This window comes from Daphnia carinata, chromosome 4 (genome assembly GCF_022539665.2).
Source record: "Daphnia carinata strain CSIRO-1 chromosome 4, CSIRO_AGI_Dcar_HiC_V3, whole genome shotgun sequence".
NCBI classification, from domain to species: Eukaryota; Metazoa; Arthropoda; class Branchiopoda; order Diplostraca; family Daphniidae; genus Daphnia; species Daphnia carinata.
Window position 1 is genome coordinate 4623645 of NC_081334.1, and position 26233 is coordinate 4649877.

Genomic DNA, 26233 nt, shown 5'->3' on the forward strand with positions numbered 1-26233 from the left:
GTGTAGAATTTGTAGCAGTAGATAAATAAATAAAATAGAAATTATTTGAAAATATGCCCGGTTGATGTGTTGTGTGTATGCTACGCATCGTGTTTACGGAAGCATTTCTGTTGACTAACGGCACATAACGTTTTGAAAGGGTAAAGTGGATAACAAGATTCTACTAGAAACGATGTTTTCAAACGGATCTAATGTTCCCATTTCATATGCTATAGAAGTGGATGTCACTTGTCAAGTTGGCCAAATTGCCAGCGCAACTTTGTAATGAAACGACGAGATGAACAGCTTGCGCCATCACAAAAAAAGGTTTAAAAAAGATAAGAAATAAGCCTGAAAATAAAGCAAAACATTCAGCAACATCGTGCTCAATAAATCATAATAAAAAAAAACAAGTAAAGATAAATAAGAATAAAAGAATTATATCTGTTAACCGACAGATAATTGGCCTTAAAATGTTGCAACGGATTCTCTAGATGTCGGGGAACTGTTCAACCAAGTGTAAAAAATTTCTGTTTCTTTAAATTAGCAAAGAATTTTCAAATGTTAAATTTTTCCTTCTGTGAAAACCCCAACGCAAGTGGTAGTAATTAGCAGATCGCTTCGACGCAACTGATCTCGTAATAAAAAGGAATCGTAAAAAAAGGAATAAGTAAACGAAAAACAAAAAGTTGGTACCTATTCCTACAACAATCTGTTTTCCTAATCCAATCCCTAGCTATCCGTCAATATAGAAGAGGAGACAATGAATTTTGAATAGATGACTTCATGTGGAAAATCAACAAAAGTCAATACTCTATTCTGCTATCTCAACGTGATAGGAGAAAAATTCAGAAAAACAAAACAAAAGGAATTTGAAAATTCCATTAGAAAAAAGTAAATCAAAATCTGGCGATGCGAAAGAGCACAGCCAAAAATTTCAGATGACACCGTGACCAGTGCACCTAATCTTCAAAAAAAAAAATTGCACATCTGTTCAAGTTGGTATTCTTGCAAAAACGCAAGAGCAAAACAAGCCTGGCCTGAAACATGTTCATGGCAGTAGACATGCACCAAAGGTCACATGCTAAGTGCACGCTTTACATTTTGTGCGTGAAAAAAAAAACGCGAGAGTAGTATTACATAGGGGGTGAGTTTCCTACCTTAAGATGATCGTAGCTCTGCTCCGCGGATAGGGATGCTGTTGTCAATGAAACATATCCTTCCAATCCAATCCTGGCAAGAATTCGACAATGCAAAAGGTGACCTCTCCCAACACCCATTCAATTCAGCAAGTGTCAGTCGATGTCCCCATCTGTTCTAGGATGCACCAACCAAGCAACTAGAAAGAAGCAGAATCTTGATTAATTATAGAATAGACCATAGCTTTGGGATTGACTTATTGCCTATGTTACACCGTTACTATGTTTAACTACATAGAACCAGAATCAAGAAACACACAGTAGAGAGATGAATAACACCATAAAACACCATAACGAACATGTGAAAATACCTGGTAATGCTTTGATGAGATTGTCCGAGTTGGTTTGTTTCCATTTCACAAAAGTTCACGGCAAAGGAACAAATGAAACAAAGTTGGATTTTCTTTCATATTGCTTCTGGCTAAGATATCTGTAATTGACAAGTGTCTCCATTAGATTTCGAATTCTTGTACGACAAAGTTCATAAATAGTCTGACAGACAATTGCTTAATTTAAAATTGCACATCTACTAAATAAAAATATGCTCACTTACACACACAGACGCATCTAGGTGCCATTTCACTAACAGCCCATTGGGGCATGAAGCTCAGCAACTGTGGAATTTTCGGAACATCTATTTACCATTTCATTTATCAATTTTTTTGTAAAAATGTAGTCTAATCATCAAACTTGTTCAGTATAGGTTGCCCTGCCTTTTGAAGAAGTGCTTCAGTTCAACATTTTTTCTTCAGTAGGCGCCTTAACGTTAATGCCACATCTGGCCACATGGAGTAGTTTGGCGCTGTGACAAGTAACAGCATCTAGTGGTCACATTTGAATCGCAGTGTAAAATATAAAGTCACGTGACCTAAACAAGTTGGATGGCCGCCTATGGTGCCAGATTGTTTTTGTTTTTGTTTTTGCTTTGTTTTGTTTTTTACAATGCTCGGAGAACTTGTATCAATTAGCGGCTTTAACTAGAACCAAAGAAAATGATGTGCCAAACCAAAGAAAATGGACTGTTGAACTATCGGAATGTCGGTCCTTCTTCTTTTTCCTGTGTCTAAGTGTATTCTAAATTCATCAGAAATTCGTAGCATAACTAGATAAACGGTGAGTATTAGTCCTTTTGTCTCGCTTAACTCCAACTCTTAAATTTTAACGCAAACCAGGATTCTCCAATTTGTCATGAAACGAGTACTGGGTTCTTGATATTTTATTTATCAGATGCTGAAAAAACGGCGTATCACTACTCGATACCCCAATAGCATAATTACACCAATGAAGAATACAACTAGTACAGTATGTCCAAATTGCTTAAAAGAAATGCAGCTGCTTTTAAAGAAAAGAAGAAAAGAACGAATGACACTTCTTCGTTCGTAACTATTATACCCGACATCGGTGGTGCGTAGCTAATACAATTCCTGGTGGGTGTTAATGTTCTCGATTTCACTTCCACATTTACTAATGAAGGCGTTTACACGACCGTCCAAAGCGTTAGGGCTATCGATGTCAACCAACCAACTAAAAAAAAAGTTAATATACGTGGATTTGGAATAAAAACAACAGTAACTTAAAAAATATATTTATATAGATAATAATAAAAATAAATCTTGTGCTACTCACCTTGAAGCATTTTTCATTGCCTCCAAGAAGTTTCTAAAATCATCAATTTTCCAGGAACGGACCTCGTGAGTCAATTTGTTTCTCAGCTTCCTTAATTGTCTGACATTGTCAGCAAAGTTCGAAACTAGCGGGTCTCTCGCTCCATCCACATAAAATGGATTTTTTAAAGCGTATTTCAAAACTTCCAGTGAACCATTATCTTGAAGAGGTGATTCTTTTCCCCACTCCGACATATACAAGGGTTCTTCAGGTAAATGCAGGAACCATTCGAGCAGGATGTCTGCAAATTCGTCTAGGCAAATTTGTCCTTGAATACGTCTCCTAGTTACGTTGGAATCCCAATACCCGCCCTTGATCAAAACAAATATGGGATTTGCAAAACCAAGGCTGTTGTAGTTGGGTTGGTTCACCTGGGCCATGCTAAAATAAAAAGTCAATAGCTTTTCTTTACGAATAGAACTCTATGAGATACTTTATCGAAGGAGAACGGAGTTGCACTGTCGCTCACTTCAGTCCGGGATCTAGTTGGGACTTCAAGAGTGTTACTAGCAGATTTACATTTGAAGACACCTTTTAAAATGATCGTCGTTTGGCAGTGGGGAAAAACCAGAATCTTAAACCCAGAAATTATCTCGATATCTCTCTGGTGGTTTTTTATCAGGTGCTTCGCCGATAAAATTTTGATACTATGTTTTTACCATGTTTGTACATTATTACCCCAGTTATGAAAGCTGTTTTCTACGATAAAGTATTTCAATGGTTTCTAGATCAACAAACAAAAAAACACAAAAAAAATTCTTCATCAAAACTGTCCAAACGTAAGTCTCCAAATGAGCAAACGAGAATCAAAAATAACCGAAAATGGCAACAACAGCAAAAAAAAAAAAATCATCTGACTGGCAGCGTTACGAATAATTTTATGCTCCACAGATAGTGTGCATTCAATAACCTCGATCGTAAAGATGTTTTATGGAAAGGCAAATATAGTGAAGTGTTTCAAGGTACTTATAAAGGTCGAAGTATAGCAGTCAAACGAATTCCGAAGAGTGGAGTTGAAAAACAAAACGAGTTAAGAATTTTGCAGGAGTTAAACCATCCCAATATAGCTAAATTTCTCCATTCCACAAGCGATGGCGTCTTCAAGTAAGATTCTTACGTGATAATTTTTATTCAAAAAGAGAACATCCATATGATTATTAGCGTTTCAGTTACTATGCTTTGGAATTTTGCGGCGCATCGTTGGATCAAGTGTTCCTGAATCAAGACGATCCTCGAAAATATAAAGGACCTGCATTAAAGCCTATCAATGTTTTCTTGCAGTTAGCTTCCGGCCTCAAACATATTCACTCAAAGAAGCTAATCCACGGAAACATTAATCCGAAAAACATCCTGATTTCTGTGAAACCTACTGACCATGACGAAGAGGTAACGATCAAGTGGGCTGATTTTGGATTGTCTGAAGCTGTGGACGAACAGGAAACATTCACATTGAGTGGCATCCAAGAAACTCGACTTTGGTTCGCCCCCGAACTGTTACAAATTTCAGACGAAAAACTACGCATACAGGAAACAAAAGGCTCTATCGAAAGCGACGTCTTCGCAGAAGGCCTCGTCTTCGGTTTTATTCTCTTAAAAGGAAGACATCTCTATGGTGAGGATCATCATGCAATCGAGCAAAACCTCAAGGATAACAATCCAGTTAATATGGGTCGTAAGTTTCCTATTCAAACACATCACATAACATGAGCATGCTAATTAAATGTTTGAATTATTTTATTACAGAAATTCACAAATTGCATTGGGCACGTAACTTGATAGAAAAAACGTTGACTAACACACCTACTACTAGAATTACGTCTGAACACGTCTACGCTCAACTCCACACCATAAAAATTGAAGTAATTACGTCGTTTAAATTCTGAAATGGTAGCCAGACTAGTTACTGTGTTTTTTAACGTTCACATTTTTTTTATTAAGCTTCTGAAGGATGAAAAAGAGCTGCTTCAGCTGGCTGAACATAGCAATGCGAATTCGGATTTGAAGAATAAGATGGAATATTTCATTCAACTTGGAGTTGACGTGAACGCAAAGGACGAGATCGGAAGGAATATGCTCCACTATTTGTGTGAAAACAATTCAAGCCCACACTTAATCGATATAATTCAACTTTTCGTCAAATTCGGCATCGACGTGAACGCGAAGGACAAGACCGAAATGAATGTGCTCCATTATTTGTGTTTAAACAATTCAAGCCCACAATTAATCGAAGCAATTAAACTCTTATTCCAACACGGCATCGACGTGAACGCAAAAGACCACAACGAAGGGAATGCGTTCCACTATTTGTGTTCTAACAATTCAAGCCCACACTTAATCGATGTAATTCAACTTTTCGTCAAATTCGGCATCGACGTGAACGCAAAGAGCAAGTACGGAAACAATGCGCTCCACTATTTGTGTTCTAACAATTCAAGCCCACACTTAATCGATGTAATTCAACTTTTCGTCAAATTCGGCATCGATGTGAACGCGAAGGACAAGACCGAAATGAATGTGCTCCATTATTTGTGTTTGAATAATTCAAGCCCACAATTAATCGAAGCAATTAAACTCTTATTCCAACACGGCATCGACGTGAACGCAAAAGACCACAACGAAGGGAATGCGCTCCACTATTTGTGTTCTAACAATTCAAGCCCACACTTAATCGATGTAATTCAACTTTTCGTCAAATTCGGCATCGACGTGAACGCAAAGAGCAAGAACGGAAACAATGCGCTCCACTATTTGTGTTCTAACAATTCAAGCCCACACTTAATCGAAGCAATTAAACTCTTATTCCAACACGGCATCGACGTGAACGCAAAAGACGACAACGAAAAGAATGCGCTCCACTATTTGTGTTCTAACAATTCAAGCCCAAACATAATCGGCGCAATCCAACTCTTGGTCGAACGCGGCATCGACGTGAACGCAAAATGCGACAAAGAAAAGAATGCGCTCCATTATTTGTGTGAAAAAAATTCAAGATCAAACTTAATCGATGCAATTAAAATCTTGATCGAACTCGGCATTGACGTGACCGCAGAGGACGCATATGGAATGACAGCGCTAACTTCTGTTTTGACGATGGACTGCACAGGTTCTCAAATAGGAAAGTAATGAAAACACGATATGAATACGACGGGTTTCGACCAAATATGGTACGTGACGAAACTGATATCCTAGAGATACTAGGCCTATCTAGTACTGATTTCTCTAAACTAAAATATCGAAAAGATGAAGCTAAAAAGGTAACATACTTCATTATACACAGCAGAAAAAAAAATTTATCAATCAATTTGATCAATTCAGTTCCGTAACAAGGTGGGAAAACTTCAGTTTCTACAAGGAAAAAGCGAAGTATCCATTCAAGAAGATGACGATACGAACATAAAAGAAAAGGGTAAAAGTAATTCACTCCATGGTTTGTGCCGTAGCAATTCAAGCTCAAATTTTATCAACGAAATAAAACGCTTGATCGACCTCGGGTACAACGTGAATGATAAGGACAAGGACGGAAAAAGCCCGCTCCATTATTTGTGCCAGTACAATTCAAGCCCACATTTTGTCGATGCAATTCAACTCTTATTCCAACACGGCATTGACGTGAACGCAGAAAGTGACAATGAAAAGAATGCGCTCCATTATTTGTGTCAGTACAATTCAAGCCCACGCTTAATCGATGCCATCCAACTTTTCGTCCAACACGGCATCGACGTGAACGCAAAAGACAATTACGAAAAGAATGCGCTCCACTATTTGTGTGAAAACAATTCAAGCCCACACTTAATCGATGCAATTCAACTCTTGGTACAACTCGGCTTTGACGTGAACGCAAAGAGCAAGTACGGAATGAATGCGCTCCATTATTTGTGCCAGTACAATTCAAGCCCAAAATTAATCGACGCAATCCAACTCTTGGTCGAAATCGGAATCGACGTGAAAGAAAAGGACAAGGACGGAAGGAACTCGCTCCATCATTTGTGTCAGTACAATTCAAGCTGGCATTTAATCGATGCAATGTATCTTTTAGTCAAACTCGGTATCGACGTGAAAGAAAAGGACAAGGACGGATGGAACCCGCTCCATTATTTGTGTCGGTACAATTCCAGTTCAGACTTAAGGGGCGCAATTCAAATCTTAATCCAACATGGAATTAATGTGGAAGAAAAAACCAATGATGGATGGAACGCTCTGCATTTTTCGTGTCAAAACAATTCAAACTCAAACTTACTTGAAATACTTTCAATTTTAATCGAAAAAGGCGTGGACATCAACGAAAAAACCAACCGTGGTGAAAATGCAATCGATATCTTAGTCAAGAACGAGATTGATGAAAATCTAAAATCAAACGTCCTAAAATTTCTAATTCGACATGGGATTCGAGTGCACCTCGACAATACAGTCAGTCCAAATGTGAATCAATACGTTTTCAAAGAAAACGATAATTATGATGGAAGGTTTTTAAACCTACTGACAAAGAAAGAAATCCGTTTGGGATGGCATGAGCAATGTGAAAATTGCAATCAAATACTGTAAGTAGCTGTTGTAACGATATGACAAAAAAAAACAACGTGCGTTACACATGTGTCTAATTCACCCTTTTCATTAGGTCAATTGAGAGAAATCCCCGAGTACGATTGCAGCACCACCACATGTTTGGCAACTGTTACAGAGTATTTCACTTTCTCTTGAAACATTTAGAAACATGGGCGAAATCAAACCAAGAATCAGGGGAATCAGAGATGGATATGCGCAACCCAGCAGAGTGGCTGCGCAAAAAAGCAGAACAATATCATCAAAGTGAAAACGAAATAACATACAAAGAAAACTTGGAAGTAATGGCGGAGGTCAGTGAGCAAGTAAAAAAAGGGAGCAACTCGCGGGATTTTAACTGTGACAACTATGAACGCTATTTGAGATCCATGTACTCGATTGCGGAGATGATCGACTCCAACGAGTCAATGGGACAAATCAAATGGTTTTATCTTTTACCTTTTGATTTTCCCATGGATTACGAAAATGAGAAAGATTCAGAAATCAAACGAGCGAAAATTGAATGGGACAAGACGCTTTTCAGCTGGGCGCACAGCGAAACTGACACATGTTACGGCACGTTTATGAAAGAAGATGCCAACGAGGGATTTTTCCTGCCGAAACAGTTCAAGCACAAGTGTCATGGTGAGCTCTAATGATACTATGTTGATGTCAATCAACATAAGGAATAATTCAAATTCCGACAATAGCGTTCTTTTACGTCAAAAATGCGTTATTGTTTTATCGTAGAACTTGATGGCAAATTACAAGAACATTAAGCGTCAACTCCTTAAGGAAATGTTTGTTGTAATTTATTGTTTCGCCATCCTAACCGACTCATAAAGAGTGCAGCTATTGATCACAACGAAAAAAAAAATGCGAACCAAGATGGGCAAATGACGTATGATAGCTTAGTTAACAGTATGAAGGAAAAAGATTTCAGAAGGAACGCCTCCACCTTTTTAACTGGAAACGGGATTGAAGTGCATCGCAAATATGATGTGACGCAACAGACGGAAACAGAAACCTGGCAATTTTTGGAACAAGGGATTTTGATTTGTTTTTTTTTTTTTAAATAATAGCATAATGTTGTCTTTCTAGTTTCCCCAATATAGTGACGGCTATAAAATACACTTGGAGTGCACTAAGACGCCGGTAACAAAGCATAAAATTTAGCAGTAGAAAAATAAATAAAATATAAATGATGTGAAAATATGGCTGGTTGATGTGATCGTGTATGCTACGTATCTTGTTTACGTAAGCACTTTTGTTGCCCAACGACAGCTAACGTTTTGAAAGGGTAAAGTTGAGAACATTCTACTATATAGAGCAATGGTAGTTTTGTTTTTCAAACGGACCTAAACATTGTAAACTATTTGAGGCGAATATTTCACCTATGAAGTTGACCAATTTGTCTGTGCAACTTTGCATCGAAACAACGATAAGAACAGCTTGCACCATCACGGAAAATGGGAAAAAGATAAGCCAGACAACAAAACAAAGCATTGAGCAGTATCTTGCCCAATAAATAGTAATAAAAAAGAAACAAATAAGATAGAATAAAAGAATCATATCGGTTAGCCGACAGATAATTGGCCTAACAATGTTGAAACTATTTCGCTAGATGTTCTCCACTCGAACAAATTTCAGTTTCTTTCAAATGGCAAAGTATTTTCAAAAGTAAATTGTTGGCTTCTGCGAAAACCCCAAACGCAAATGGTGCTAATTAGCAGATTGCTTTGAAGTAACTGATCTCGAAATAAAAAGGAATCGTAAAAAAAGGGAATACGTAAACGAAAAACAATAGGTTGGTACCAATTCCTTCCAAAATATGTTTTCCCAATCCAATCCCTAGCAACCCGTCAATATGGAAGAGAAAACAATGAATTTTGAATAGCCTTGGATGAGTTCATGCGAAAAATCGAACAAAAGTCAATACTCTATTCAGCTATCTGAACGTACTAGGAGAAAAGTTGACAAAAAAGCGAAAACAACTTGAAATTCCCGTTAGAGAAAATTAAATCAAAATCTGACGATGCGTAAGAGCACAGCCGGTGTTTCAGCTGACACCATGATCAGTGCACCTAACCTCCAAAAAAAGCAAATCTGTTCAAGTTGGTATTCTTGCAAAAACGCAAGAGCAAAACAAGCCTAGCCTGAAACATGTTCATGGCAGTAGACAAACAGAAAAGACCAGACGCTAAGAAGAACTTAGTATAGTCTCGCTGATACGACTTCGATCCATCATGCAATCAACAAAGCCAATCGAAACAGTTTGTGTGTGAAAAAGAATCACAAGTAGTATTAGATAGAGGGTGAGTTGCCTACCTTAAGATTCTCATAGCTCTGCTCCACAGATATTGTTGTGTGTGTGTGCAGGTGTCAATGAAACGTATCCCTCCAATTCAATCCTGAGAAGAATTCAACGAACGAAAGGTGTCCTCTCCTAACACCCATTCAAGTCAGCAAGTGCCAGCTTCATATCCCCATCTGTTCTAGGCTGCACCAACCAAGCAACTAGAAACGAAGCAGAAGCTTGATTTATTACAGAATAGACCATAGCTTTGGTATTGACTTATTGCCTATGTTACACCGTTACTATGTCCAACTACATAGAACCAGAATAAAGAAAAACAGTAGAGAGATGTATAACACCATAAAACACCATAACGAAAATGTGGAAATACCTGGTAATGCTTTGATGGGATTGTCCGAGTTGGTTTGTTTCCATTTCACAAAAGTTCATGACAAAGGAACAATTGAAACAAAGTTGGATTTTCTTTCATATTGCTTCTGGTTATGATATCTGTAATTGACAAGTGTCTCCATTAGATTTCAAAGTCTTGCATGACAAAGTTCATGAAAAGTCTGACAGACAATTGCTTAATTTAAAATTGCACATGTACTAAATAAAAATATGCTCACTTACACACACAGACGCATCTAGGTGCCATTTCAATAACAGCCAATTCGGGCATGAAGCTCAGCAACTGAGTAATTTTCGGAACATCTATATACCATTTCATTTATCATTTTTTTGTTGAAATGTAGTCTAATCATCAACCTTGTTCAGTATAGTTGACCTGCCGTTTGAAGAAGTGCTTCAGTTCAACATGTTTTCTTCAGTAGGCGCCTTAACGTTAATGCCACATCTGGCCACATGGAGTAGTTTGGCGCTGTGACAAGTAACAGCATCTAGTGGTCACATTTGAATCGCAGTGAAAAAAGTTAAGTCACGTGACCTGAACAAGTTGGATGGCCAACATTGGATTATTAATCACGAAAGTAGAGCAACATGTGTGTAAGAATCCCACTCTACGCCATAAAAAAAAAAGCCAAAACGAAACGAGCATATCGCTAAGCACATTGCCTATCTAAACGAACATACGGAATGAAAAAAAACTTTTGATTGACGACATTCAATACTGCACAAACTTTCTTGACATGCATTTGCATAGTTTTGATCCCTTTAGATGCCAAGAATTTAGAACTCCAAGGATTCAGTGATTCAGTTTGCTAGCATGAGATAAATGTTCACTTTTCATCTACCAGATGCCAGCCTGTGCAAACCTTACCACTTAGATGGCTGTTTCTTACGCTGTCCTGCCGATGTATCGTACGTATTATTTGGCCTTTGCGTTTGCAAGTATCTGGTTACCTCTTCGTTTGCTGGTTTCAAGAACAGTTATTGATTAATTTTTGTATTATTGAATATGATATAATTAATTACTCAATACCTGTATAACGTTAACCATACACAATTTTCGTGAACGATCATTATTTTTTAAAACGTTAACACAAACTAAAAATCTTACCTTGAAAGATTGAGCTACCTCCTATGATGCCAGATTGTTTTTATTTCGTTTTTTTTCTTCTCTCTTTTGTTTTTTTCCTTGGCCTAGGTTTTTCACAATACTCGGAGAACTTGTATCAACTTAGCAGCATCTTGTATCAGCCTATGCATTTTCACAACCAGTCAGCCATCTATGAATTAAGTTCCATGCTTCACAAATGGGTAAATTGGTACTAATAATGTCTTAAATGCATACTTAAGGTTCTAAGGTGCGTGTGACTTATTCTTGTAGGTTGCATCGCATATAATTCAGGTGGTCCATGCTATACAGTTAGCGGTTTTATCTCTTCGTATCTGTGGCATCCAGCCATTTGAGATGCAAAGCTGTTGGCTGATGATAAATTTCATTCAGTAGAAAGTACTGGATGATAAAAGTTCATTTGAAGGTGATTTGGCTAAGATTAATAAGTTTGGATACTCTTGTCTTAACTGCCATCCTTCAGGTCGTAAGTTGTACTTAAATTGTTTTTACAAGTTGTCACTTATAAATCTTGTTTTCCATGCTGTATCATTTGTAGTTGTACCTAATGGTATTAGTCGCATTCAGCTGCTGGAGAAGGTGACACTGTTCAGTTCCGATGAAGTTCGTCAAGTAGAAAGTATGGATGATGGAAGTGCATTTTGGAGGCTCAAGCTACACACTTGTAACAACACATCAAAAATACAATTGGAAGGCAAAGGTGAGATAGTAAATCTTTCAGCATGGGGTAAGCAAAAATTATTTGGCTAATTACCATGCAAAAAGAGGAATAGTAAAATTAGCCCAATTGCCTTAGCGTGTTTTATCTAACTATTTGCTTGAATTGATTTTAGGTCATCCAGTGTTCCAGAGAATAATGTATAGAGATGTTCTAGAAATAAATACTGCAGTGTCCAGTGAAGAGTAAAATTGGTGGCAACACATCTACAACAGGTATACTCATTCCAATCAAAGATTTCAGTAGACATGATCTGAAGAAAAGTGATATCTTTATTTTGCTATAACACATTCAGGAAAGGGCCTTGCCTAGATGAAGGAATAAGAAATGAAAAGGGTTGCTTTTGAAAAGCTTGTTCTTCAGTTCAAGGTATTTTGTCATGGTTTTATATCTATATATTTAATTATTTTTTCGTAATGTTTTTTCTTTTGCATGTTCTCCTCAAACCTCTCCAACTCAAACAGGAACTGTTTGAGTGAGTGATGTGATAACACATCAAAAACGTAATTGGGAGGCAAAGGTGAGATAGGAAAACCTTCAGCATAAGGTAAGCACATTTTTTTAATAGAAAGGCAGTGTAAAAAAAAGTGCATTTGAAAGAAAAAGTTGATTTTCTGTTGGCAGTTAAAGTAGCTTGGATGGTCCAGGTTCAGTAGTACTAGGTTGCTCATCGGAAGGAAACAATGATGAAAGGGTATCTTTGATTGATCTAAATACTACACAGATTAATGTGTACTTATTACATGTTTCGCTTGTAGACTAGAGAATGTTGACCAGATATCTATGGGTGGAGATCTACTTGATAGAGCTTATTTTGGTGAAGATTCCTCTGACGTTAGAAAAAACATCAATAACTATTTGAAAATCAGGTACTCAACATAAAATGGTACAAGCTTTATTATAAACCTTTTCACAAAATATTTAGATATGTTTTGTGTCAGAAACTGTTGTAGGAGTTCTACGGGAAAGTCATCAGGTTAGCGAAAATGTCAAAATAAACATGTGGACTAAATAAAGCATCTTACACGTAGTCAAACCTACGTTTTGCAACAAACTGCACGTTTTGCAACAAACTGTTTCTGTTCTAAACTTAAATGTTGATTTACCTGTATAGGATGATGGAGGACTTTGCCATCTCATTGCCTGCTCTGGACCATTCAGATAATAGGGCCAACAGTGTGGAGGCATCCTCAATCTACTCGTTGTGGCCTATTCCAACTCTACTGATGGTTTAGCAAATGGACCTATTGGTAGTGGACCACTTCCTGTAACTCGTAACTGAATTGGTTAAAACGTAAATGTTAATTGTAGCTTAACAGAAATATGTTATATTCCAAGGTCCATTGTTTTACCCCGTAGTATCATGAAGCTGGCTACCCCTCGAAAGACTGCTCAAATCTATTCAGTGAATTGATTGAAGATGGAAAGCTGCGTGAACAATACATTCCGGAAGCTTTGACATACAATGAAAAGGAACTGTTTAGGGCATCATCTGTGGGGAAGGCTTTAACAATGTTGATGAAGTCATTCTCATGGTAAGCCATTCTTCAAAACTGTATTTTATGATTGAAAATATCTTTTGGGTTTGATTTCAATAGGTAGGTACGAATGCCAAGACTATCGTTTATGAAGACCGCAGATTTCGTCGCTGCAATTTTGTGCAATAGCAACTTACAAGTAAGAATTAAACCTGTTGTGAATTGGGCAAAGTGCACTAACTTTAAATGTCTAGTCTACCAGCATCCATGGTGATCGTCTTCAGAGTCAGCGTGAGCAAGCGCTTCGTGACTTCAAGGATGGTATTGGAAATATCCTCGTGGACACTAATGTTGCTGCCCTTGGTTTAGGTAATAGTTTATCGGTTTTTCGTTCGTTTTTTTACGTATTTGATGTTTGTATTGTCTTTTTAGATATTGCCGGCACAAACTATGTCGTAAATTATGACTTGCCAACTGATATAGAAGAGCATGTTCATCGTGTTGGTCGAACAGGCCGCGTCGAAATGTTGGCTAATCAGTAAGCTTCTTTGACGAACTAAAAGATGGTGGATACTTGAATACAGAAAGGAATCATTTTGTTTAAGGAAGCAGTTCAATAAAATATTTATATTATGCTTTTCTGCTGTTCATCCGATTTTTTTTTTTACTGTATTACATACCTACATAGGTATCAAAATTTCTTACTATATATGTAAGGACAGTTATGGAACAACGGTAGCATGCTGTCCTACAGTGCGAAAGGTCTGTGGTTCGAATCCCAGAATGGTTAATATTGCTTGGGGTGGTCGTCCCCAGAAAAATCTGGAACGCTGGCGTGGTCGTCCCAGAAGAAATCTGGGACGCTGTCGATCGTCGAGAAGAAAGAATTTTTCCTTTTTTTGCCATTTTTCGTTATTTCGACAAATAAAAGTGTGCTTTGAAGAAAAAAAACGTGCCTGGCGTGTCCGAGTATTGAACCCTTGACCTTCGGCTTCTAATGCCTACGCTCTACCACTGAGCTATTTCACATATTTAAATACTACTATTTTTTATAGTAACTTTAGGAATGCGGTTTGAACTTATAAAAAAAAAAACAAGCCTCCTTTTCGTTTCCTGACCATCTACTGGCTCAGAACATCGAATCCAAGACCCAGGTCAGGAAAATGAACGCTTACCTTTCTTTGCCTGTACCAATGTTCAGGCAACGGCTAGTCCAAGGCAAAAAAGATACCTATCTGATTTGAAAATTTAATTAAATATCAAAACCCCCGCAAATTCCAACAGGATATTAAACAACACTCACAACTTTTCTGGTAAAACATTTTTTTTTTAAATTTTATCTTTTCTATTCCTCAAAAATAAGCTTATTGGTATTTGCAACAATGCAAATGATCTTCGCATACTATTGTTTTTCGTCACTTAGCATTTGTCAAATTCATTAAAGTTAACGTTACATTTTACCTTAAAGCATTTTCTCTAATGTTATTATTATTCTGCCCATTCTGTAAGAAGAAACCCTTGCAATAAATACCAAAACTCCAACATACCTATTCCAGATTAGATTGTGATTCCGTGTATTACTGCTCCCGAGATCATCAGAAAGCTGACTGGGCAAATCGCAAGACACTGTGTTCCACCGTTCAAGGTTTGTGACATACTGCCAAGTTTTCACGCGTGCTATTTCAAACTGTGTTTTCATTTTTTTAACGTCATACAAGATAGTGAAAAATTTAATTAATTAGATTGAAGAATCAGAAGATGAAGGTCGTTATTTGGTTGCTAAGCGTTCCATTAAGCCGGGGAAATCATCCTACAGGAACCGGCGCTAGTACTTGGACCAAAGCTTCAATCCTCGCCTCTTTGTCTCGGTTGTTCATGGCGCTAGGACTAGGAGTGGAAAGCCAAACGCAATAGCAGAAGAAATTGGTTTTCTTGGCCATGCCGCCATGCTTGCTATTAACTTGTGCCATGCCGTCAACTCTTATTAATTAAGAAGTGTAGTTGATCACTTTGACATTAAACTGAACATTTAGCAGCATACAGTTTATTGCATAGGCAATAATCAGAAGATCTACGCATGTATCAAAGGATTCGATAATGCTTGCTACAAAAACACAAGTGAACACCCAAAAAGAGGTATGATTATTATAGTTTCGTTGGTGAATGGCGAATTTTTCAAATGAAAATTACTGGCTTCAGTAATAACATCAAATATTTTTCCAATCAAGTTCCTATTTTTTAATATTTTGGAAATTATTCCTACCAATAATGAATCCCTGGCTAATGGCCCACAAAGGCATTCGTAGCAAAACCATTAGAGGACGATGAGCATGATTTCATAGTTATGATTAGTTCATAATGCCACAGAGAGGTTAAATATACATAGGTAAATTGCATAGATATGGTTCTTATCATTTTCGTGTTAAAGACAATAGAAATCTGAATATTTTTGTGAAAAATACCGAATGGGAATTTGTCAAGCCATGCTTGAGAAATTTCCGCAAGGAATAAGACTAATGGTATGACTTTTTATCCTTTGCAGTAGGATTCCCTCTTCAATGGTGCAAACAAATGAAAATATTTGTGACATGGGACGTTTGGTGCAAGACACCTATTGGAGTGCTGATCTTAAGCAGCATTACTCTCTCGGTTATAGCTTTGGTTTTCCTTTTCGAAAATTTCGAAAATGCCATTTTGTGTAATGAGGCCAAGTGACTTTTTTGACAGGTAAGCATTAGGCAGTCGGTTTGGTTTGAATTCATTTTATTTTCTAATGGTTATACGATACATGTGTGACATAGAACAATCCAGCTATTCCGTTGACATACTTTTTGCTTAACCATCATGATGCATTTTCTTTGTTTTTTTGTTTGTTTTTAACTTCAAGGTCTAACAATTTTTAATTGAATCAGTCTGTCTATGAAGAGGTCGCCAAATTTGAAAAAATCCAAATTGTCATTATTGTGGAATCCTTGACTGGCCTGACAGTAAGTTTCTGCCACTTTCTCTACATCTTTATAGTAAATTGATGGATATTCGTTCTCCAAAGATAGGCGATAAGGGCGGTCGACGTGTTTGTGTGAACTGTGAGGCATCGGACTATGATCCAACTGGGGGTAAGGCGACGGTAACTTGTCGTAGATTTCTCCGGTTTCGTATGTACTAGGATATACGGATGCAGGAGGGTCGTAAGTTGGAAGTCTTTGGAGGAGTGAAGGGCGTTTGTGGATGAACGGGAAAATGGTTGGCCGCTTGTTGGTTGTAATCCGACGTTGGTTTGTATTTTATTTTCAATGGTTCATACTCACCGTTTAGTTGCTGATAATTGTAAAATCCATCACGTTCCTTTAACAGATTCCTTGGCTCATTTGCTTTTCCTGGTGCGAGTCTTTGGACTGCCGTACTGCTTTTCGCTTTTATTTGATGGTTATCAAGTCCAACAACTGCCGTGGCCAAAAGAACGAGAAGGATTGAATCGACACACTGCGTAATACGTTAGTATACAAATATTTATTCATTGTTTTCTAAAGTTTCTTAGAGCTTTTGCTTTATACTATTTATTCCGAAGACTTCGCGTTTCATGCGGTCCAAATACGTCGATTGTCTACCCCGTTCCAGTACGTGCACGTCGGAGCTGTGTTCGAGTGCAACTTTGATTAATCAGCAGCAGACTGACAGGATTTATATTCGGTCTAGGTAGTTGCCTCGTTTTCAAAAGTCATTGCCCCATATAGAACGTTTTCTCTGGGACGTGTTTCTTACGATCTCGCGGTGGATCAGCCTTGGTTTTCCTTGCTCCGTAAGGCTTCTTGAGTGGTTTCATCTTTGATTATCATTTCTATTTATTAAATTTTTTTTAATGCTTTGCTGCAAGAATCAGGCTTCCGTTCATGATGGCTACCCTGGTTAGTCCTGCCAAAAGAAAAGGAAATGAAGGTTGAAAATTCAACAGAAACAGAAAACCATATGCAGAACATGTTAATTCGAAAGAATTAACAAAAAGTAAGCAACTGGAAGCAATTTTCTGTATACAAGTCCTGGATTTCCCTTGCGTACTGAAAGCAAAGGGGAAAGGAGATTCACCTGAAACGTAATCCAAGTTCTTTTTCCGGGCAACCGGAACTGTTAATTTAAATGTGGAAGCTTTATTGTCATCATTCCATGAGCCAAGGTATCTCGTTTTTGACATTCCACTTTAATTACAATTAAACTTTTTTCAAAATTGTGATCTAGTTTTAAATGTGCTTTGCTATCAATTCCAGTGTCTCAAGTAAGATGTTTAAGGTAAAGTTTGCCTCGTATGATTCGTCCATGTCCATACTAACCCGAAACCCTGAAGCTTAACTAGGAAACGAGATCAAATGAAAGGAAGTATTTATCTTCTTTTAAAACAACGGTCTACCCAGCTGCGAGCAACCGCATGTTTTCTACAATCATAGCGATGTTATTATCAGAAAGAGACAAAGCCCAACACCCAGTAAAGGCGCATAAAAAAAGCCTGCAAAACTTGGATGTCATGCAGGTAAGAAACAGGTATTTAACACGTACCGCTCTTTGATTTGAACCGTATTTAAGTTCTGCGAAGCTCTTGATTAGTTCATTTTTCTTTTTTAATTTGAACTTTCAAGGTGATTAGACGAAGATAGCGCTCGCACATGTAGATCCAAAGCATTCTAACATCCAGGCATTTAGCTTACGCAGTTTGTCATCTGTAATCCATTTAGTAGTAAATTTAACCCGTTAAGTATGTATTCCGCACAACTAAAAGACAATTTTTCTTTTCCCGAACAGTTTTTATCAACACTCTTCGAGTGGGCGGGCTTCTATCATCTCGTGACCGAAGATCTGACACACAGCAGGAAGATTTGGAAACATTGTACTTTGTAATTACATTTTGGTTAAAAACAAGAAAACTAGATGGCGCTAGTGCATCTTTGTATTTCGTTTGCGTTGATGTGTAACCTGGTGTGACAAGTGAAATCTGTGTTGGAAAGTTATTGTTAAAAATGTTATATTATAATGAAGAGTTATATTAAAGTGGCTACTATTAAGTGCTTTCACCACTGTGTAAGTTTTGGAAGTGAAGCAAATCAAATGGATAATGGTTTGTGTAACGATTAAAACTTGTCATCAGCTTTGCAAGATGCCAAATACAAACAATCATAGATTGCACTGTTAGCAACCTGTGACCTTAGCATTCCATCTTGCTGTTCTGTTGCACTTTGAAAGGTATATGACTCATAATTTGCCATTTGTATACAAATTGGCATGTTTCTGCCTTTAAGATCTAGATCGGGAAAACTCACAACGCAGGAGATACCAACTTTGAAGGAAGGTCACCAACAATGTGAATTCTTTGGATGGAACATCACTATCTCCTTCTACTACTCTTTACCCAGTCACCATCAAAGTCAGTTTTAATTGGATGCAAACAAGTGCAGCAAACTCCTATGTTTTCGGTGAACTATAAACTATCATGAGCCAACAAACATAGACGGGGATCTCAAAACCATTTCCTTTTGGTATTTAAAGCTTTTTGCTTGTCTAGTCTTATTTTTACTCAAATTTAATATCCCATCATAGGACTGCCAAGTCTTCATCTTTTTCAGCAAAATATCTGGCCCTACAATTTTGTCAGTCTTCAGACAACAAACGTAAATAAAATTCTTTCTATTACATCAGTAATATTATTCCACATGTAGTGACACATTTTCTTCTAATTTATCATTTAGAATCATGCCATCTTCATTTTTGTGGCCCACGCAAAATTTAAAATCAACATTGTAAGTTTTGCTGCTTCTTCGCTTCATCATCCGTCTTCACCCCGTCGTTGCATCGTCCGTCACCCCATTTACGCCTTGCCCGTCGCCCCGTCATCACTTCGCCCGTCGACCCGCCATCGCCTCGCCCGTCGCCCCGTCATCACTTCGCCCGTCGCCCCGCCATCGCCTCGCCCGTCGCCCCGTCATCGCCTCGCCCGTCGCCCCGTCATCGCCTCGCCCATCGCCGTGTCATCGCCTCGTGGTCGCCTCGTGGTATCGTTTTGTTTTTGTTTTGTATTATGTATGTTAACTAACCCATTGGCTGCCACCCACCCTTTTTGATCCCCTTTTTTTTTTAGCGTGACAGGGACGGGCCGCGCTGTTCTGCTCCATGGTCTATTTGCCATGGGGTGGAGCAGCGCCACTGCCCAAGATTGGCCGAATGGCCCACAGGCAACGCACCGTTAGGGAATCCCTTTATCGAGACGGCGATGTAGACCGGGGGTGTGCGTTCCCAAAAAGGTCTCATCGCCGTGTCAGCCCGGACTTGTCCTATGGCAAGTCCCTTTGGCCGCTATCCGTATGATAGCGGTAGTAGCGACTGTAGGTAAGGGTGGCGTGGCAGCCAATGGGTTAGTTTTAAGTGTATGTGTGTATGTATTTTGTATTGTATGTGCAATATGTATAGTGGTGGATTTGAGGGTGGAAGGAGGGACAATAAAAAAAATTTTAAATTTACTTTCGTATTTATTTATTTTGATACATATTGGATGATGTGGGGATCGAACCCAAGAAATCTAGCGTGCCAATCACGTGCTTTACCTGTAACCTAATCACGAGTTATTTCCAGTTAATAGTCTTCCCTTAATAGCTTTGTATGCAGTTCATTTTAAAATAGCCATCAAAATTTAATGCTTAGTATGTAAGGACAGCCATGGCGCAGAGGTAGCGTGATGTGCTGGAATGCGAAAGGTCTGTGGTTCGATTCCCAGACCGGATGCTATTGCTTCACCGCCTTCGAGCTGTCGAGGAATTCTCCTGGCCAGAATAAAATCTGGGCAGAAGGCATCGGATGGTCGAGAGAAATGAATTTTTGCGATTTTTCGTTATTTCGACATTTAATTGGGAATTTTTAAAAATTGTATGTGTGGAGTGTCTGGGTATTGAACCTTGGTCCTTCGGCTTCTGAAGCCGATGCTCTTCCACTGAGCTATTTCACATATTTAAATACTACTATTACTATTAGTGATTTTAGGAATGGCCTCTGGACTTGGAAAAGAACGACGAACACCTACTTTCGATCTCCTGAGCCAGTGGTCAGGCAACGGCTTGGCTGCCTCGAAAAATCGAAGCCATGAGACCACTTGCCTTTTCGAATACCAGACAACGGCTTGGCGGGCTTGGAAAATCGAAGACAGGAGTCAGGCCACTTGCCTTTCCGAAGACCAATACCTCATACAGCAGAAAACCTTTTTTTTTTCAGACAGGTGTTTTATCATTTTGCCGTCAGCTGAACGTCAAACTCAGTGAGAGCGAAATGCGGACTTGGAAATATTTCTGAAACACCTTTTTTCATGCCCCTTTGGCCATAACAACATTTCAGTCACATGCTGGGAATCGAACCACAGCCTTTTGGCTTCCTTTGCAGATATTTTACTGGTTTTACTTCCACTACGTATATGAAAGTAACCACCATTTTTTTTTTGTGATTTTGAACAACGTGTCAACAATTGCGTAAATATTCTGTTGACAGTGCCAAATTTGGAATAAAATTTGGATCTGTAATCAGGATATTTTCGACTAAAAGTTCTTAGTTATTTAGCATCAAAATATATTTTTTTAGATAGTTTACGAGGAGCCAAACAGTAATACAAAAATTTTAAGAAAATGAATCTACCATTGAGATGAATACCACTTGTTGCAGAAGAGTCTTCAGTTTTCTGGTCTACTCTTCTTTGGTCTTGAAGTGCTTTCTCTGTCCTGTCAGCCATATCAAAATCGTCAACAGGGATTCCATCGTGAATTAATGTCACTTAATGCTCCTGCAAAAGACAATCCATTATCAATGCCATCCATTTGATAAGAGTTTACATCTCAAGGTGCTTTTACCTTCGGCATCAGTCAGTCCGGCATCGTTAAAGACGGAAAGATTCTCCATGCCTGCGTCATCGGTCGTGTAGCCCATCGACTCGACATCGCTGGCCAGTCCGAAATGGAACTTGCGTCGGCGATTATGGCACAGTTTCCTGCCGTTGCCAAACGAATTTTGATGGTTGGATCCAAGCAAAGGACCTTTGATTTTGCAGCAATTTTGATCTTGCTCGTCTTCGTTGCTGTCATCGTCGGAAAGATCATCTTCGCTCCATTCCGACTGGCTGGATTGGTTTCTGGCTGAAGGGCAGCAGCGCTGGCCAGTATTTGGCCCACTTGTTCCTGTTCCCTCTGCAAGTCAACGGCCACCTCCTCCCGTTTGCGCTCGTCGTCCGTCGCATTTTCGTATTCGCTTTTCTTGGCCTGGCTTTTAAGGCTAGGGAAGAGACCTTCTGACCGTGTCGGACTACTTAAATCTAAAGGAAATCTGTGAAACAATGAACCGATTAACAAACAGAACAACCTTCTCATAGATTTAATAATTACCTGCTGGTTTGCAGTTTGGTTGATTCGGGCAGTTCTGGAAGGCCTTGAGGGGAGCTAACTGTTTTGCCCGCAGCTGGTGCCACATGAAGCGTCATTTTGTTTTCTTGAGGATCGAAGCGTAAACCAAAGACGCTCCCGATTTCTGATGTGCTACTGGGACTGCAAACAGCTGAGCTGGATTTCGTGCCGTCGGAGCTAATGACGAGCAATTTGGGTGGTGCAGGCGGTTGAGAGCGTTGCTGTTCTTGTTCCGTCGATCGCCTTCCTCTTCGTCATCATCTTCGGCCTGCGCTTCCGGCTCGTCGTCGTCAACAAATTCAAAACTTGCACACGATTCTGCTACGCATGATTCCGCCATCAGATCAGAATCAGCGCCTGTAGTACCCGATTTCATGGAACATTGCTACTTCCGGCATTCGTCAACTTGGCCGTCGGTACTTTCAATAAATGCAAATCTAAATGGTGAAAAACAACGTTAAGAACTACATTGTTATTTATATATATTAACTGACCTCGTTATCGAGCGGATGATGAATCACACCATGAAGTCGCATGTAATCGGCTAAGCCGGCCAGTTCGAGTAAATGAGGCTCGACAAGGAATGCGCTGCTGGACAGATCGAGGGCCCATTGGGCCGCTATTTGCGGACTGACCACACCCGCCACGCATCCCAGAAGCCAAGTTATCTTCCTTCCGCTGACGGCCTGGTTCATAAAATCGGCCAGTTCGTTGGGTTCCATTAAGCAAAGCCACTCTGACTCCTTCTTGTTGTTCCAGCACGTGTTGATGCATCGTCAAATTGGCGATGTAGGCCGTCGGGCTGGCGGAATAATCCCCGACCAAATGCTCAGCCGATATCACTCTGATATTTAAATGGCGAGCGGCTCGATCGGCCATCCGGATCGTCCTCCAACACGTCCCCAAAATGCGGATCGATTGGCTCTGAATTCCTTTAGCCACTGCGATCGTCGCCTAAAAATTAATTTCAATTCATAAATTTTAATCAACGAAATAAATTGAATTTCTAATTAAATTTTACCCTGGCCACAGCGGCCGTGTTGGGCACGGCCGAAAAGACATTGTCCGGTTGGGTGAAAACGGCCGGATCGTCTGGAGCGTAGAGGAGTAGAGAAGCGGCTTCACTTTCAGCAGCTCGAGGTGTGGCCACGACCAATGGAATGTTGTGACGTCGAAGGACACGGGCCGCTTCGGCAAGGACGTCCGCCTCCTCTAAAGCGATGACACCCAGCACGGCCGTCCCGCTGGATTTAATTTGCCTGACGACTTGCAACGACCTCTTGGCCGTCGCTTGGACGCTGCCGCACGTATCCATCACTTCCACATCTAATTGCATTGTTCAAAATAAGATCATTTTAATTGGCTTTATTTAAAGATAATGTATTTAATATTTACCTATGGAGAAGAGATGAGGTTTCGTTTGATTATTGAGGATTTCGGATGCCCATCTTGCGGCCGTTTCTCTTTGACTTGCGGATAGACTGACACTGTTGCCAACTCGATTGCTATCGGCATCGCAATCCAACCCTCTCCGATGTAACAGAACTAATTAGAAAATGGACTAATTAAAGATTAATGCAAATGAGCAATTTTTGAATATAATACCAATTTGAACATGTTGATCTGTTGTTGGGCTGCTGGGCACAAGAGCTCGACAGTCTCGATGACCCAGCCACAGGATGACGCTGAGCAATAAGAGTCGGCGTCCGGCGTCGACTGTCATGGCCGACCGGTGAACCTTCAATGAAAAAAAAACAAAAATTTTGTTGAATACTGAAAAATTTTGAAAATATAAAAAAATGGGTTTTAAGCTGACGGAAAAAATAAAATATGAGAAGAGCTCATCTCTCGTTTCGGCTGGTTGTACAAAAGGCGGATGCGAAGGCAGCTGCAACAGACATTTCCGGTTCAGAGTTCGCAAGAGTCAAGGAAAAATATGAAATAAATGCGCACAAGAGTTTTTTTTGGTTGGGAGGTCATTGATACGTGATCATATTTTTCTTTGGTTTGGTTGGGGGAATTGCTTTTTTCCTTCGAGAAAAATTTCTAATTGGTTAGAGAGAAAGGTCGCCACCTTATGGCGATAAAAGGTTTTTACACACATACACACTCACACACAAAACCCTTAGAAAAAAAGGGGAGGATATTTTCAGAAAAACGGTTTTCCAGACAACACATGAACAGCTGCATTTTTAAACTAAACTTTGCGTTTAAATTGTTTCATTTTTTTGTTCTCCTTTTTGAATTTGATTCAATTTAAGGCAGTTCATTTTTCCTTAAAAAAAAAACTCATTAAGATGATGAAAAAACAATAATCCCCGGATGAGGGAGTGTCATCCCTGTTGACATACTGACAGACCCCACCACCCAAAGAAAAAGGTGTTTGTGTATAATCACCTGTCATCCCCGCACCCCTTACTTCTTCGAGGATTTAGAAAGAAAGCTCGGAAATGGTGACATGCCATAAATCGAGAGATTTAATCACATCCAAAAAGGGAGAGAATACAAACTTCTAAATGAAAAAAAGGGCTCGGGATTTGTACCCATTTGAAGGATTTAAAGTGACAAAAGGAAAACCCGGGTCGTCGAGTAAAAAGCACGTCGTCCCCACATCTGCTCAGTTTTTTTAAGCCGAAGCAAAACAAAATCCAATAGCTAACAAATAAAATGGCCTCGGCCAAGCATTTTATTGGATTCTTTTTTATTCCTTCAAAGAATGAAAAGACTGGCACGTTTTGTACGAAAGGAAACCACCCCCCTACGACTTCCCAAAAAGATTGGTGTGTTTTGTTACCTGTGGGTGCTGGCCAACCCTTTTTTGCAAAGGCAACGGGTGGTTAATCTTTCTTTTCACAATTCTTACAATTCCATACGAAAACTGTTTCACTACTCGCAATTCACAACACGTTTCTCGAATGGCGGCTTACAAAAACATATTCTCAAAGACGAACAGAGAGAGAAAGAAACACATTTTTCCCACACACACCATAAGAAGAAGCGAAAATAAAAGGTGTTCTAAAACGCACGTTGCCAAATTGCATTAAAGTCGATCACTTACCTGGTGTGTGTGTGAAACGTTGGTTGATGGCAATCAACTTGTGATTTGATGTAATCCTGACGTTAGAAAAACGACAAACACTCGAAAGAAACTTGGGTTGGTGTTTTCTTTTAGTGTTTCACTTCGGGTTTCAAGGCTCACTTTACACTGGCAAGTGTTTTAGTTGGAATGGAGGCCACAGCAAATGTTCAGAAACATCCAGTCGTCATGGAGACCTCGACGCGACTGAAGAAGGCCCTCGAGGCGAGCGCGAGCCAGTTTTTAGCTCCGCCCATCTTCTTTCTGAAACCAACATTTCCCTCCATCCGACTCTACACTAGCGAGGAAGGAACATTAAAGAAAAAAGAAATTGTTGAGTTAGAGATCATTTTAAAAATAGAGAAGGGGCAATATGTCTTCGTATACCTGCTAATGGTTGACAGGTTTCAATGTCTTTCACATTTTAGCGACTACCGGCTACTGCACAAATGAATACTCGTTTTTTTTACAAGAATTTTACAGTACTAATGTATGAAATTCAAAACCTTTTTTCTTCTTCTCCTTGGACCGCCATGCTTGACCGCCAAAGCTCGACCAATGGCGACGCTGCTTTACAGTTCCTCACTGCAGCATTCACGGATCGTTGCATTTGTTTCTTTCGTCCGTGAGAAAGGAATCTAAAATAAAAAATTATCAAATAAATTAGAAAGTTTTCCACTGAATTATTTAAAGCAATTCGTTTTTGAAGAGAAAAAGAACAGTGATAGATGTAACGAGCTTCTGGTTGTGTGGAGGAAACATCGCTTGGGGCTCATGCATTAAAAGGGGACTTCGTTATTATTACTCTAATGAACACCCCCCTTTTTCTTTTTTTCCAATTATTGGGGGCTTCCTTTAGTTGATATTTCGTTAATGATTCGTTAAGGTCCCTTTAGGGGAGGAAATACGGTTGTTGGTTGTTCCTACTGGTCTTGCATTTCCTTCACGAGCCATTGATCTTTCCTTTGGTAGCCATTGAAAGTGACACGTGAGTTATAAATGATTTCGGTTCTCTCCAACGACCATCAATTTATGATGGTGTTTTCGAGCAAATAAACTGGTTGCCATGGGCACACCTCGTTCATAACGAGCAGTGACTTCTGATCAGCTACCAACGTCATCTAATGACGTAGATCGATCGATTGACATACGGAATCGCTAAATTCATGATGTGATCAGAGTTAGAATTAAATACAAGAAAAACAAATTTTAATCCTTATACCTTTCGTATACTTGGCAAATAGAATGCAGGAATTTACCTTTTTGTGGAGGAGATTTTTATCATTCTTTGTTGCGTGGAATGATTTGGGGTTGAGGTGCTTTTCCCAG

The 26233-nt window shown here is 39.2% G+C and overlaps 5 protein-coding genes and 3 long non-coding RNA genes across 9 annotated transcripts; 6 read left to right on the forward strand and 2 right to left on the reverse strand.

Moving 5' to 3' along the window:
• Window positions 1-2384: 2384 nt before the first annotated feature.
• LOC130695219 (uncharacterized) lies at window positions 2385-3418 on the reverse strand. The gene is made up of 3 exons (XM_057518339.2): window positions 3277-3418; window positions 2805-3224; window positions 2385-2702 (listed from the first exon to the last, which is right to left on the reverse strand). Exons 2-3 carry the CDS (start codon window positions 3221-3223, stop codon window positions 2591-2593), a joined length of 531 nt encoding a protein of 176 aa, XP_057374322.1. The 5' UTR covers window position 3224; window positions 3277-3418; the 3' UTR covers window positions 2385-2590.
• Window positions 3419-4727: 1309 nt separating this feature from the next.
• Window positions 4728-5966, forward strand: LOC130695043 (putative ankyrin repeat protein RF_0381). Its single transcript, XM_057518155.2, has one exon. The coding sequence runs from the start codon at window positions 4728-4730 to the stop codon at window positions 5964-5966; it is 1239 nt and encodes a 412-aa protein (XP_057374138.2).
• A 38-nt stretch (window positions 5967-6004) lies between these two features.
• Window positions 6005-8516, forward strand: LOC130695042 (uncharacterized). Its single transcript, XM_057518153.2, has 3 exons — window positions 6005-6097; window positions 6159-7381; window positions 7459-8516. Exons 1-3 carry the CDS (start codon window positions 6005-6007, stop codon window positions 8036-8038), a joined length of 1896 nt encoding a protein of 631 aa, XP_057374136.2. The 3' UTR covers window positions 8039-8516.
• Window positions 8517-11769: 3253 nt separating this feature from the next.
• Window positions 11770-12303, forward strand: LOC130695222 (uncharacterized). The gene is made up of 3 exons (XR_009002309.2): window positions 11770-11915; window positions 12049-12148; window positions 12229-12303. It is a non-coding gene; the product is annotated as an uncharacterized LOC130695222 (long non-coding RNA).
• Window positions 12304-12395: 92 nt separating this feature from the next.
• LOC132087929 (uncharacterized) lies at window positions 12396-12881 on the forward strand. The gene is made up of 3 exons (XR_009420889.1): window positions 12396-12480; window positions 12558-12627; window positions 12692-12881. It is a non-coding gene; the product is annotated as an uncharacterized LOC132087929 (long non-coding RNA).
• A 335-nt stretch (window positions 12882-13216) lies between these two features.
• LOC130695220 (ATP-dependent RNA helicase vasa-like) lies at window positions 13217-13969 on the forward strand. The gene is made up of 4 exons (XM_057518340.1): window positions 13217-13468; window positions 13532-13610; window positions 13666-13780; window positions 13844-13969. Exons 2-4 carry the CDS (start codon window positions 13542-13544, stop codon window positions 13951-13953), a joined length of 294 nt encoding a protein of 97 aa, XP_057374323.1. The 5' UTR covers window positions 13217-13468; window positions 13532-13541; the 3' UTR covers window positions 13954-13969.
• Window positions 13970-18372: 4403 nt separating this feature from the next.
• LOC130695221 (uncharacterized) lies at window positions 18373-19868 on the forward strand. Its single transcript, XR_009002308.1, has 4 exons — window positions 18373-18640; window positions 18697-18933; window positions 18995-19065; window positions 19144-19868. It is a non-coding gene; the product is annotated as an uncharacterized LOC130695221 (long non-coding RNA).
• A 1119-nt stretch (window positions 19869-20987) lies between these two features.
• LOC130695216 (uncharacterized) lies at window positions 20988-25163 on the reverse strand. 2 transcript variants are annotated; one of them, XM_059494910.1, is made up of 8 exons: window positions 24887-25163; window positions 23434-23566; window positions 23224-23373; window positions 22850-23154; window positions 22323-22782; window positions 21811-22265; window positions 21283-21751; window positions 20988-21215 (listed from the first exon to the last, which is right to left on the reverse strand). In XM_059494910.1, exons 2-5 carry the CDS (start codon window positions 23549-23551, stop codon window positions 22327-22329), a joined length of 1029 nt encoding a protein of 342 aa, XP_059350893.1. In that variant the 5' UTR covers window positions 23552-23566; window positions 24887-25163; the 3' UTR covers window positions 20988-21215; window positions 21283-21751; window positions 21811-22265; window positions 22323-22326. The 2 variants fall into 2 exon arrangements, with proteins under 2 accessions (XP_059350893.1, XP_057374320.1); XM_057518337.2 differs by lacking the exon at window positions 24887-25163 and adding an exon at window positions 24623-24766.
• Window positions 25164-26233: the final 1070 nt, after the last annotated feature.